The 12,847-nt window shown below is 38.0% G+C and overlaps 1 protein-coding gene across 1 annotated transcript; it reads left to right on the plus strand.

Moving 5' to 3' along the window:
- Positions 1 to 4,177: 4,177 nt before the first annotated feature.
- On the plus strand, positions 4,178 to 4,618 carry LOC142168052 (uncharacterized). The gene has a single exon (XM_075228706.1). It carries the CDS (start codon positions 4,178 to 4,180, stop codon positions 4,616 to 4,618), a length of 441 nt encoding a protein of 146 aa, XP_075084807.1.
- Positions 4,619 to 12,847: the final 8,229 nt, after the last annotated feature.

Genomic DNA, 12,847 nt, shown 5'->3' on the forward strand with positions numbered 1-12,847 from the left:
TGTTTAAATAAATACAAGTGTGTATATATATATATATATATATATATATATATATATATATATATATATATATATATATATTGTGTAAATATATATAATTTTATGCAGTGTCCTGGCGACGACAAGGGGTTGGTCGAAAAAAATTATTGTAACGACTCGACCGGTCATTTTGAGAGTTATAGCCCTGTTTTTCCCATTTCTACTTCCTTTTGTATTTTTCAACTATATTATGATATATCGGGTTAGTTGGTTCGGGTCCGGGGTGGTTTCGGATTGGATTAAGACACTTAGTCTCTAAAGTAGAAGCTTAAGTTGAAAAAGTCAATCGGACGTTGACTTATGTATAAACGATCTTGGATTTGAATTTTGATGGTTCCGTTAGTTCTGTTAGGTGATTTTGGACTTAGGAGCGTCCGGAATTTGATTTAGAGGTCCGCGGTAAAATTAGGCTTGAATTGGCGAAAGCTAAAATTTTGGCGATTTTGGCCGGCAGTGGAAATTTTGATATCGGGGTCGGATTGGATTTCTGGAAGTTGGAGTAGGTTCGTGGTGTCATTTCAGACATGTGTGCAAAATTTGAGGTCATTCGGACGTGATTTGGTAGGTTTCGGTATCGTTGGTGAAATTCGGAAGTTTAGAAATTCTTAGACTTGAATCCGGGGGTAATTTAGTATTTTGATATTGTTTTGAGTGATTCGAAGGTTCGACTAAGTTCGTATGATGTCATGGGACGTGTTGGTATGTTTGGTTGAGGTTCCGAGGGTCTCGGGTGAGTTTCGGGTGGTTAACGGATCATTCTTGACCTTGGTGAGATTGCTGATATCTGTTATTGCATTCTTCTGGTTTCCTCTTTTGCGATCGCGAGTGCGCTCTCGCGTTCCTGAAGAGTGTTTTCTGAGTGGTGAATTTTGTTCTATGCGCTCGCGAAGGGGATGACGCGAACGCGAAGGTGTGGTCTGCGTGTGCATCGCTAACGCGGGAGAAGGGTCGCGTTCGCGAAGAGGAGTGAGGCAGTTGGGGACCCCAGGTCCTTGTTCTACGCATTCGCGAGGTGGTGGTCGCGTTCGCGAAGGTCTGAGCTAGTAAGCATCGCGTTTGCGAGGCATGTGTCGTGTTCGCGAGGCATGTGTGATAACACGAGGCATGTGTCGCGTTCGCAAATAGTAAAATGGTGAGGCAGTCAAGTTGGCCTACGCGAATGCGAGAGGACGGTCGCGTTCGCGAAGTGTAAAATCTGGGCAAGTAGTGTTAAATTTTAAAATCGAGGATTTGAACCCATTTTTCATATTTTGAGCTAGAGACCACAGATTTAGGCGATTTTTGAAGGAATTTTTAGGGAGTTGATTGGGGTAAGTGTTTCTCACTTGGTTTTGGTTAAATTCCATGATTATATCTTGATTTTTATCATCTAAATTATGATTTGGGGTGAAAATTGGGGAAAAAGTGGAAGAGTTCTTGAGATGGAATTTTGAGGTTTTGAAGGGGATTTTGTTGTCGGATTTGAGTAAATTTGGTATGACTAGACTCGTGAGTGAATGGGCTTTCGGGTTTTATGACTTTTGTCGGATTTCGAGACGTGGTCCCGAGGGCCGGGTTTGGGCCGATTTCGGATTTTGACTATAATTTGGTATTTTTCTTGTGGAATTAATCCCTTTAGCCTATTTTGATTGTATTGTATTGCTTATGGCTAGATTCTGGACGTTTGGAGGGCGATTCGAGAGGCAACGACATTGCGGAGTAGAGAATTGCTCGACTTGAGGTAAGTAACGATTGTAAATCTAGTCCTGAGGGTATGAAACCCCGAATTTCGTATCATTCTACTATTTTGAGGTAACACACATGCTAGGTGACGGGCGTGTGGGTGTGCACTGTTAGGGATTGTGACTTGGTCCGTCCCGTAGCAACTGTAAAGTTGCATATTTTGTTGAAACTATATGATACTTATATGTTTTAGAAAGAGTTTCTGTAAATTTGGACTGAATGTCATGTTTGGGCCTTGTGCCATTGCTGTTTGGACCTTTAGGGGCGTTTTCTTACTATTCTCTCATTGTTTTCGATTGAAAGTCTATAGTCAGTCATGGTTATACTTGTTTACTGCATAACTCAGTTTTATTACTCTATTTTGATGCATATAAATGTTGTTTTGGGTTAAATGCCCTATTTTTACTGAAATGCCTGAGTGGCTTGAGAGGTTTATGACTGAGTGAGGCCGAGGGCCTAATTTGTGAGGATATTTATGGGATCGGGCTGCACGCCGCAACATATTCGATATAGGCCGAGGGCCTGAGTGATTTATGCCATGATTTGGCTTGATATAGCGCTTGGGCTGAAGGAGCCCCTCCGGAGTCTGTACACCCCCAGTGAGCACAGGTACCTACTGACTGCGAGTACCGAGTGCCAAGTGTTGAGTGACTGTGAGGCATGAGTGATTGTGAGGTACGCCCGAGTGGCAAGAGTGATTGTGAGGTATGCCCGAGTGGCGAGAGTGATTGTGAGGTATGCCCGAGTGACACGAATGACTGTGAGGTTTGCCCGAGGGACTGTTTATGATTTCATCATTTTTTTTCACCTGTCATTTTTCCTCTATTTGAAAACTATTGAAAAATATCTTTAAATGATTTTTACTGGAACTGGGTTTAAACGAGATGTTTTGATTCAAATCCTGATTTTAAAAGCATGTGGTATTTTACTGAGATTTCATGATATGAACGTTATATACTTTATTGCTTGTCACTACTGCTCAATCTTTATTTATTATTGTAACTTACTGAGTTGGCGTACTCACGTTACTCCTTGCACCTTGTGTGCAAATCCAGGTGTAGCTGGATACGGTAGCGGTTATTGGTTATTCTGGTTGCAGATGTTTTTCTCGAAGATAGCAAGGTAGCTGCTTGGCGATCGCAGCCCCTGCTCTTCTCCCTCTGATCTTCCTTTAGTTGTATTTAGCTATTTTCCAGACTATGTTGGTCTCGATATTGTTAGACAAATTGTAATAGATGCTTATGACTAGTGACACCCCGACGTCGGGCTTTTCTTTTCCGCAATTTTGTTTTGATTTAAACTTCTTTACGAAGGTTTTTATGTTAAATAGCCTTGAAATTATTTTTGAAATAAAAATATCGGTTTGTTTTGGAAATGAGTCGGCTTGACTAGTTCCACGATAGGCGCCATCATGAAAGGGTTAGTTTGGGTTGTGACATTATGTGTTTTCTTACCTTTTCTCGAGCTGGACAATGTCCTTTTACTCATTTTTAACTTATTCTCTATTTTGGGTTAAACTCTATTAATGGTGGTTGAGTATTGAGATTTTGATGATTAACAAAGTTTGTTCTGATGAAATATTTGAAGAACCAGGTCCTCAACGTAGTTGCTTAACTGCTCTAAGAACCAGCTCCTCAAGGTGAAGGACCAACTCCTCATGGTTGATGATTGTACGTCTTTGCAAGATAATAATTTTATCTCAAAGTTACTCAGGTCCGAGTTTGGTAGAAGAAGGCTGCTTTACATGATAATGGTCGTTGCCCAAGAAGATACGCATAAATAAGTGAGAGATAAGAGTCCCAATACTGGTGGAGTCCTTGGAACAGTAGGAGTCCTATAAAACGAGAAGCTGACTACGCATAGGACTCCTAGAAGATCTTGGAGTCCAGGCATTTAAATACTATCCATCTAGATTGTTGAGCCCATCATTTCACACACTAACTGAAGAACTATATTTTACACACTTTAGTCGAGTACCAATGTTGTGTTCTTCTTGAGTCAGTCTAGTGAATGTATTTTAGGAAATTGAGTTGTAATTAAAGTGTCACAAACAATTAGTGAGTTGGAGTGAGTGTTTGTTTTACATGTTAGAGTAACTTGTAAATCAAGTAGTTGTAGTAGGAGTATTGGAGAGTATTGAGTTACAACCTTGTAATCGATACATTTTTTCTCACTGTTCTAGTGGAGTTGAAATTGAAAATCCTACGCAGTAGATTGTGGTTTTTGCACCTTTTGAGCCGGATGATTTTCCACGTAAATTTTTTTTTTTCTTTACTGCTTATTTTACATTACGTTTAAGTTTACGGTAAATAACCAAGTTCTTTAGTAATTCACAAGGGCACTCAAACTAACAATTAGTATCATAACATGTTCTCTCACACACACGGCTAACACCTAGAGAAATCTTGGAAGCAAAATGAGTTCTCCGCCCGGAATTAAAGAAGGACAATTAACTACCAGACCACCCCTGTTCAATGGAAAATATTATAGTGGATGGAAAGCAAAAATGAAAGATTTCCTAACAGCTGAAGACTATGAACTATGGACCATAGTGAACCAATGTCCATTAACTCCTAATAAACAAAATGTGCAAAATGAAACAATTCCTAAGGACCCCTCTAAATTTGTGGCAGCAGATTTGAGAATGATAGAGAAGAATGCAAAGGCTAAGAAAATCCTTATCTATGGGCTTGGTCCTGATGGAAACAACAGAATATCTGCTTGCTCTAATGCAAAGGAGATCTGGAATGTACTACAAACTGCTCATGAAGGAATAAACCAAGTGAAGAGAATAAGGATAGAACTACTTATGAGAAACTATGAGCTCTTCTCCATGAAGGAGTCGGAGCCCATATAGGAGATGATGACTAGGCTTACCATAATAACTAATGAACTGAAGTCACTTGGAAAGGGGTTTACCTCAGAAGAGTTGGTTAGCAAAGTTCTAAGGATCCTTCCAACTTCATGGGAATCAAAAGTCACAGTTATTCAGGAAGCTAAGGAGCTGGACAAGATCTCACTTGATTAGATAGTTGGAAACTTAAAGACTCATGAAATGAGAAAGATAGAACTGCCTAAGGAAGAACCAATGAGGGATAAGGCCTTGGTCCTTAAAGCGTCAGAGGAAGATGAATCTGACAGTGATGATCCTGACCTAGCAATGTTTGCTAAGTTCAAGAAGTTCATGAAGAACTCCAAAAATACATCTAAGAAAGAGACCAACAATAAGCCTAAGCAGATCGACAAAGCTAATTATGATGGGTGTTATAAGTGCAGCAAACTAGACCACATGGTCAAAGACTTCCCAATGTGGGAAATTGAGTGGAGGAAAGAGCGAGCTGAAAAGGAGAAACGGGAGAAGATGAGAGAAAAAGGGTCCCAACAAAGGAAAAATCCCAGGTAAAGGATTTACTGAAGCAATGAAGTAGGACTTTCTAGCAGCATATGAGGACAGTGGAAGTGATAAAGATGAAGAAAATGAGGATGAGGCCATAAGTCTCTATGATGTAATTAATGAACATCAGGCAGTGGATACAGAACCTCCAGTACAACTTGGAATGCACATTGGAAGACCTCCTCTATTTGATGGACATCACTATGATGAATGGAAGATGTGTATGGAAACGTTCCTTCAGGACACTGACTTTGACCTATGGGTAATTGTCAGTCATGGACCAATCATCCCTACAAAAATGGATGGTGAAGGTAACAAGTGTAACAAAAGAGAAGAGGAATATGATGATGATGATCGTCAGCTAATCCAGAAAAATGCTAAAGCAAAGGATCTGCTCTACATAAGTTTGCCCAGAAATGTTCTCTACAAGGTGTCCTCTTTCATCTCTGCCCATGATATATGGAGGACCTTGGAAGCTAATTTTTGAGATAAAAACATTGAAGTGGCACTGATGGGGATTGAAGAAACCCAAACAGAAGAAGAAGTGATAGGAATGATAGCCATGAGTGATTCAAAGACTGAAGTTGTCTAAAAGAATAACTGATGGCCATAATTGTGACAATGATGAGTGAAATGGACAAAATAAGTGCTGGAAATTTTCAGTTAATAAGCAACCTTTTATGTGTCAAACTTGATCTCAAAGAACTTGAATCTGACAAAGCTGATCTAGAAGGACAGGTCAAAGACCTTAAGAACTAGGTTCTTGAGTTCACTTCTAAAAATGAGAAGTCACTTGATATACATGGTAAGAGAAAAATGAGTGATTTGCAGGATAAGCTTGAAAAGGAATTAAAAAAGGGCTAAAGATAATCTTTGTGATTCTGAATATATGAATAAAGTCCTGCAAGAAAAACTAGAAAAGGCTAATTATGAATTATCTAGACTAAGCAAATGACATAGATCCTCGGATGCCTTGAATTGGCTCAATGAAAACTGCAGCACTAACAAATCAGGAATTGGCTACATAAAACCTATTCCCAAATTTGATCCAAAGTATGTAGGAATTTCTAATAATAAAATGTACACTCATTGTGGAAAGGTAGGACACTTTAGAGATACTTGTCTTGCCTTAATTCATGCTCAGTTTAAGAATATATTTGATCTTGCTAAAAATGTGATAAGGAAGAGGAACCAAAATCCAAGCTTTTTGTCCATACTAAGTGGATTGAGGTTAACAAAAAAATAACTATTAATCCTCTTCCCTTCTGGGCAATAAGAGATCTAATTCATTATTTTTCAAATAAAAAGGGACCCAAGCTTGTCTGGGTTCCCAAGACTAACTTATAATTTTTTGTGCATGCTAAATTGAGAGAGAACAATCAAGACTGGTATCTAGATAGTGGATGCTCAAGACATATGACTGGAGAAAAGAAAAACTCATTGACAGCCTTCCAATGAGGTAGTGTGTCATTTGGAAATGGGAAAAGGGCTAGATAACAGGTATTGTTAAGGCTGGTAAGTCACTCTCTCATGCTATAATATATGTATATTATGTCATAGGCCTCAAATACAATCTTCTTAGCATCTCTCAAATGTGTGATAAAGGAAATGAAGTAAAATTCAATTCCAAAATCTGTACTGTCACAAAGCTTGATACTGATGAAGTTGTGTTAAAAGGTAAGAGACATAACAATATTTATAAGATATCCATTATGTCTCTTCCTCAGTGTGAGCACACATGCTTAAGTGTAGTGGAGGACGATCCACTGTTATAGCATAGAAGACTGGGTGATGCTAGTCTTTCTCAACTCAACAAGTTGGTAGCAAAGGACTTGGTCTTTGGCCTACCAAGAGTTAAGTTCTCTTCAAACAAGGTTTGTGATGCATGTGTTAAAGGAAAACATGTAAGGTCACCTTTTAAATCTAAAAAGGTTGTTGGCACCTCCAAACCTCTGAAACCCCTTCACATGGACCTATGTGGACCAATGAGAGTGAGGAGAAGAGGATGTAAGAAGTATGTTTTTGTCATTGTACATGAATTTTCTAGGTATATATGGACTTTGTTTTTTGGATTTAAAGATGAAACTTTTGATGTTTTCTATATGTTTGTCAGAATGATCCAACAAAAACTGGGTTGTAATGTATTAAGTATAAGAACGGACCATGAAACTGAGTTTGAAAATTTTAAATTCCTTGAGTTCTGTAACACACATGGCATTGATCATAATTTCTCTGTACCTATAACTCCACAACAAATGGTGTTGTAGAAATAAATAATAGATCTCTAGAAGACATGGGGAGGACCATGAGTGGACTGTATACGAGTTTCTGGGCTAAGGCAATCAATATTGCCTATTACTTGCTAAACATATGCATGGTAAGACCTATTCTTGAGAAAACTCCCTATGAGTTACTTCGAGGGAGAAAGCCCAATATCACACACCTGAGAGCATTTGGGTGCAAATATTTTGTACACAATAGTGACAAAGAAGATCTAGTTATGTTTGATGACAGAAGTGAAAAGGGAATTTTCTTGGGTTACTATCCACATAGTAAGGCCTACACAATTTTTAATAAAAGAACTATGTGTGTAGAAAAAAATGTTCATGTTATTTTTGATGAATCTAACAACTTGGCTGAGAAAGGTCTGCAGGATGAAGATTATGACATAGGACTCACTGGTGAAGGAGCTCCTAAGGAACCTGAACCTCAACCTAAAGATGGATTCGGAGATCACAAGGAAGTTGACAGTGATAAGGGGTTAAAGGGCCGGGCCGGCCCGGGCTAGAGGAAAAGGGAATCGTCCAGTTTCGATACCGGTCTGGTTACCGATTATAATTTATCGGGTTTACCGGTTCTGGGCTTAGCCGGTGCTAAATTGAACCGGAACGGTTCCGGACCTAATGGGTCGGGCCATTTTTTTTTTGTATTTTGTATAACAATCGTAATTTATATTAAGCTAAAGTAAAAATGTAAAACACTAAAAGCTAACGTATAAAAAAAATTATTTGAATAAATTTCGAAGGCTTTAAAAGCCTAATATTTGAAATTTTGAATAAAAAATTAAAAAGTTCAAAGGCTTTAAAAGCCTTATATTTGAAAAATTCATTACAAATTTAAGATAATACAATGAACATGAAAAAATATATAACTTATAATTTGCAAGTTCTTTTTTTAATTTAAACTTGCAAATTAAAGTTTACATTTTACAACAACTAAATTTAAGAAAAAAGATTAAATTCAAATTTGAATTATTAAATATAATCTTCAAACTTCAAAGGTTTTGTATTGCCCTTGTAAGTTCTTCATAATCAATATGAACTTATTGGCCATCTACTGGAGTGTTGAAATTTAAATTTTAAAATATAAAAATTAAAATTAAGTGGATACATAAAATTATTTAATAAGACCAATATGTAAGGATCAAACTTCAAAGGCTTTTATTTTATATTTTTATTGCATAATAATACTTCAAATTAACTTGTCTAATAAACTAATACATTAATCTTAAATAAGTCTAATAAACTCAAAATAACACAAATTATCTCAAATCAACTTAAATACGAATTCCTGGAGGACGCTCAAGACAACCTTTGATATGTCTCCTTTAACCAGTTGTGCCCTCCCACTTTTGACGAACATTAAACACTCGACCACCGTTCTTGCACTATACTTTGCGAACTTCTTCATTTTCTTCTACCACCTCAAAGTGTTCACAAACATGTGAGCGCACTCTAGAAGCACGGGGCATGATTTAACTTGAGTTAAGAATTTTGATTTGAGAATTGAGAGACGAGTGAAGAAAAGAAGAAGAGGAGAGGGGTCTATTTATAGTTTTTCAAAGGGTCAAATTAGTAAATAATTAAAGTGCTATTTTGTTTTTTTAAAAAGCCCCAAAATGGATATTTTTGCAATTAAGGTCGTTGGGCAACGGTCAAAATGGAACCTGACCGTTGCCAACGGTCAAGAGTATTAATTTTTTTTTTGAACTAGCCATTGAACCGGTCCGGGCCGGTTTGATTAAGCGGTTCAAGATTGACAAGACCTTACCGGGTTGGACCAGTCCGGTTACCCAGTAGTGAAATCTTCCTCGACATAGGCTGGTTCACATCCAAACCCAATCCTGCCTAGCCCTTTTACTACCGGGCCGGTCCGATCCGGTCTAAAACTTGTCAGGGTCGGGCCGGAACCGGGCCAGCCCAACCTATTTGACAGGTTTAGATTAAAGCCATGCAAGAGGAGCTAAATCAGTTGGAAAGAAGCAAGGTCTGGCACTTGGTACAAAAACCCACGAACAGAACTGTCATGGGTACTAGATGGGTGTTCAGAAACAAGCTGGATGAACAAGAAAATATCACAAGGAACAAGGCCATACTGGTGGTTCAGGGATACAATCAAGAAGAAGGCATTGACTATGATGAGATGTTTGCACCTGTAGCCAGAATGGAAGCTATAAGAATGCTAATAACTTTTGTTGTACACATTGAGTTCACCTTGTATCAGATGAATGTAAAAAAGTGCATTCTTGAACGGTTATCTGAAGGAGGAAGTGTTTGTTAAACAACCTCATGGGTTTGAGATTCAAGAATTTCCTGACTATATGTTCAAGTTAGACAAAGCCTTGTATGGACTGAAACATGCTCCAAGAGCTTGGTATGAAAGACTCTCAAAATTCCTCTTAACTAACAACTTTGTAAGAGGAAATGTGACAATACTCTGTTTCTGAGGAGCAAAGGCAAGAATGTTCTAATTGTACAAGTATATGTGAATGACATTATCTTTGGAGTTACTAATGAAGCAATGTGCAAGGAATTTGCTCAGATGATGGGGAATGAGTTTGAAATGAGCATGATGTGTGAATTGAACTTCTTCCTGGGTTGTAAATCAGGCAAACACCTACTCGAACCATGATACATCATCAAAAATATATCAAGGAACTGTTGAAGAAATTTAACATGGACTCCTTTAAGTACATAGACACTCTCATTGCCATTACAACAAAGCTGGACCTTGATGAAGAAGGGAGAAGTGTTGAACAAAAGCTATATAGAGGAATGATTGGGTCATTGTTGTATCTCACAACAAGCAGGCCTGATATTGTATTTGGAGTGGGACACATGTGCAAGATTTCAGGAAAATCCAAAAGAGTCTCATTTGAAGGCTGTCAAGAGGATACTTAGATATTTTAAAGGGACTTCTGATATGTGCTTGTGGTATCCTAGAGGGTATAGCTTTGATATAGTTGGTTATGCTAATGTTGACAATGCAGGTTTTCATGTTGACAGAAAAAACACTTCAGGAACAGCACATTTTCAAGGTTCTTGTCTGGTGTCTTGGGGAACAAAGAAGCATAACTCAGTGGCTTATCCATAGCTGAGGCTGAATATGTGGCAACAACATCTTGTTATATTCAATTGCTGTGGATAAGACAATAGCTAAAGGACTGCGGTATTTTTGTTGATTATGTTCCTATTTTCTATGACAACACTAGTGCCATAAACATTGCTAAAAATCCATGTCAGCACAAGAGAACCAAGCACATTGACATTAGACACCACTTTCTTAGAGACAATGTTAAGAAAAGGGAATATCTCAATTAACTTCTGTAAAACTGAAGACCAAATTGCAGATATCTTTACTAAAGCTCTGAATAGGGATCACTTTGAAAGGAATAGATTGGAACTAGGTCTAATCAATACTTTCAACTAGTTGCACCTTAATGATTGGCTAGAAAAGGTATAATTAGATGTAAACAGTCAAGTACAATGTGTTTTATTCAGTCTTATGCTTGTATTAAGCACACACACTTGCCTAGGAAAAATCTAGTTGATAACTATGTTATATGATACTAACCTATAGTGCTGAAGCTTTATTGCAGAAATGAGTATGGAGTTACTAAGGAGTTGGTTCTTTGACTCAGGTACATGTCATCTTGTCTTAATTCACTGGGACTTAATATCCTAAATTACTTCTATACTCAGACTTTCTAATCCTGTTAGCATTACTTCCAGTTGTCATCTAGTCAAAGAGTAAGGGGGAATCCTAGAGCAATTAGAGTTTAATTACTCCTGAAATTCTAACAGTCAAAAAGTTTGATAAATATTTTTTAACTCGTCTCTCTCTCTCTCTCTCTCTCTCTCTCTCTCTCTCTCTCTCTCTCTCTCTCTCTCTCTCTCTCTCTCTCTCTCTCTCTCTCTCTCTCTCTCTCTCTTCCAATAATGTAAGGAGTAACGTTCTTAAAAAAACCCTTATGACCAGTTTCTCAGACATTAATGTTTCTCTCAAACCCTAAGCAAGAATCAAGAAATAATTCTCCCTTTCCCTTCATCGATTTTTCTCTCTTATCGCCATGCATAAATCCAACCAAACCCCTTCTAAAGCAAAATCATCATCCAAGACAGAAGCCAAATCCAAGAACATGAAGCCCAAATTAAAGAAAATTGTCAAACCTTCAAGTGAACCTACACCTACACTTGCTCCTTCTTCATCGATATCCTCCATTGTACCTACGCCATCATCCCATGTTCCTGCTGCTCTCACCATCCCCACCTCCACTGGGCCTTTATTTTCAAAACCAACCACCCATGCATTTGTGCCTACTTCGAAAAACACCTCTAAGTCAACCAAGATCAAGGCTACTCCAAGAAAATCTGTCAAGAATGACAAGGTGATATTTGGATTAAAGCATATATATATTTATATGTATATCGCCTCATATTTTACTCGTATTTCATGGATTTCGAATATGAAATATATTGATTTATGGTTAATTCATGGTATTTTTATATGTAGGAATCATCCGGAGGCAATAGGGGGCGAAAGGTGCGAGATTAGAGCCAAAAAGGAGTTGAAAATGGCTATTTCCAGGGTCACAGGCAGCGTGAGGCGTTACCTGTGGCCCAATTTCCAGAATGTTTATTTTTTCAGCGTCAGGGCTAGTGCCCTACGCTACCCTGGGTGCTGGTGACGGGAAACATCTCCTACTTCGCCCGGGACAAGGTATTTTGGCCCAAGACCCTCCCACCCAACTTGTATAAAAGCAAGTCTAAACCTAATTTGGAGGAGATCTAACAGGCTTTGAAGAAGAATTCACGCAGAGAAACACACACCACGCTTGGAGGAGGCTTCTAACTAGTTTTTCTTCTATTCTCTTCCTTTAATCTCATAGATTATTAGTTCTAAAATTGTGGGGTGCAACATGAACGTTGTAGTTTGAAACTTGAATTATTCTTATTATTTTATCATATTGGTTTATTTATTCAATCTTGCACTTAATTATTTGATTGCTTGATCACCAATTAAATACTATCTACGAATCTAGGATTGAACTCGGGAGAGGGAATTTTAGAATGCAAATAAGATTGAATAGAGCAAGATCTTGAACTCGAGCATCGGGAACGGATTTTGCGGTTAGGATAGGGATATACCAAATCGCCTTGCTTGGTTATTATACGGGAATTATTAATGCGTTATTGTTAATCCTAATTACATGGGAATATAGGCGTTAGGTTAGTTTGAATAGGCGAGTAGTACTTCGGGAGAAGGCTACGAGTAATATTACCCCCGTCAATCAATAAACCAGATAAATTAATTAGATGATTTAAGTGGAAAACTCAACGGAATTATTAGCTAACCCATAGCTCTAGAATGTCGTCTCTCATTGAATTCGTCTCTAATATTCGCCAACTTGTG

The sequence above is a fragment of the Nicotiana tabacum genome, chromosome 13 (assembly GCF_000715075.1).
Source record: "Nicotiana tabacum cultivar K326 chromosome 13, ASM71507v2, whole genome shotgun sequence".
Lineage (NCBI taxonomy): Eukaryota > Viridiplantae > Streptophyta > Magnoliopsida > Solanales > Solanaceae > Nicotiana > Nicotiana tabacum.

Coding starts and splice junctions, on each gene's coding strand:
- LOC142168052 (XM_075228706.1), top strand. CDS start 4,178: ATGAGTTCTCCGCCCGGAATTAAAGAAGGACAATTAACTACCAGACCA.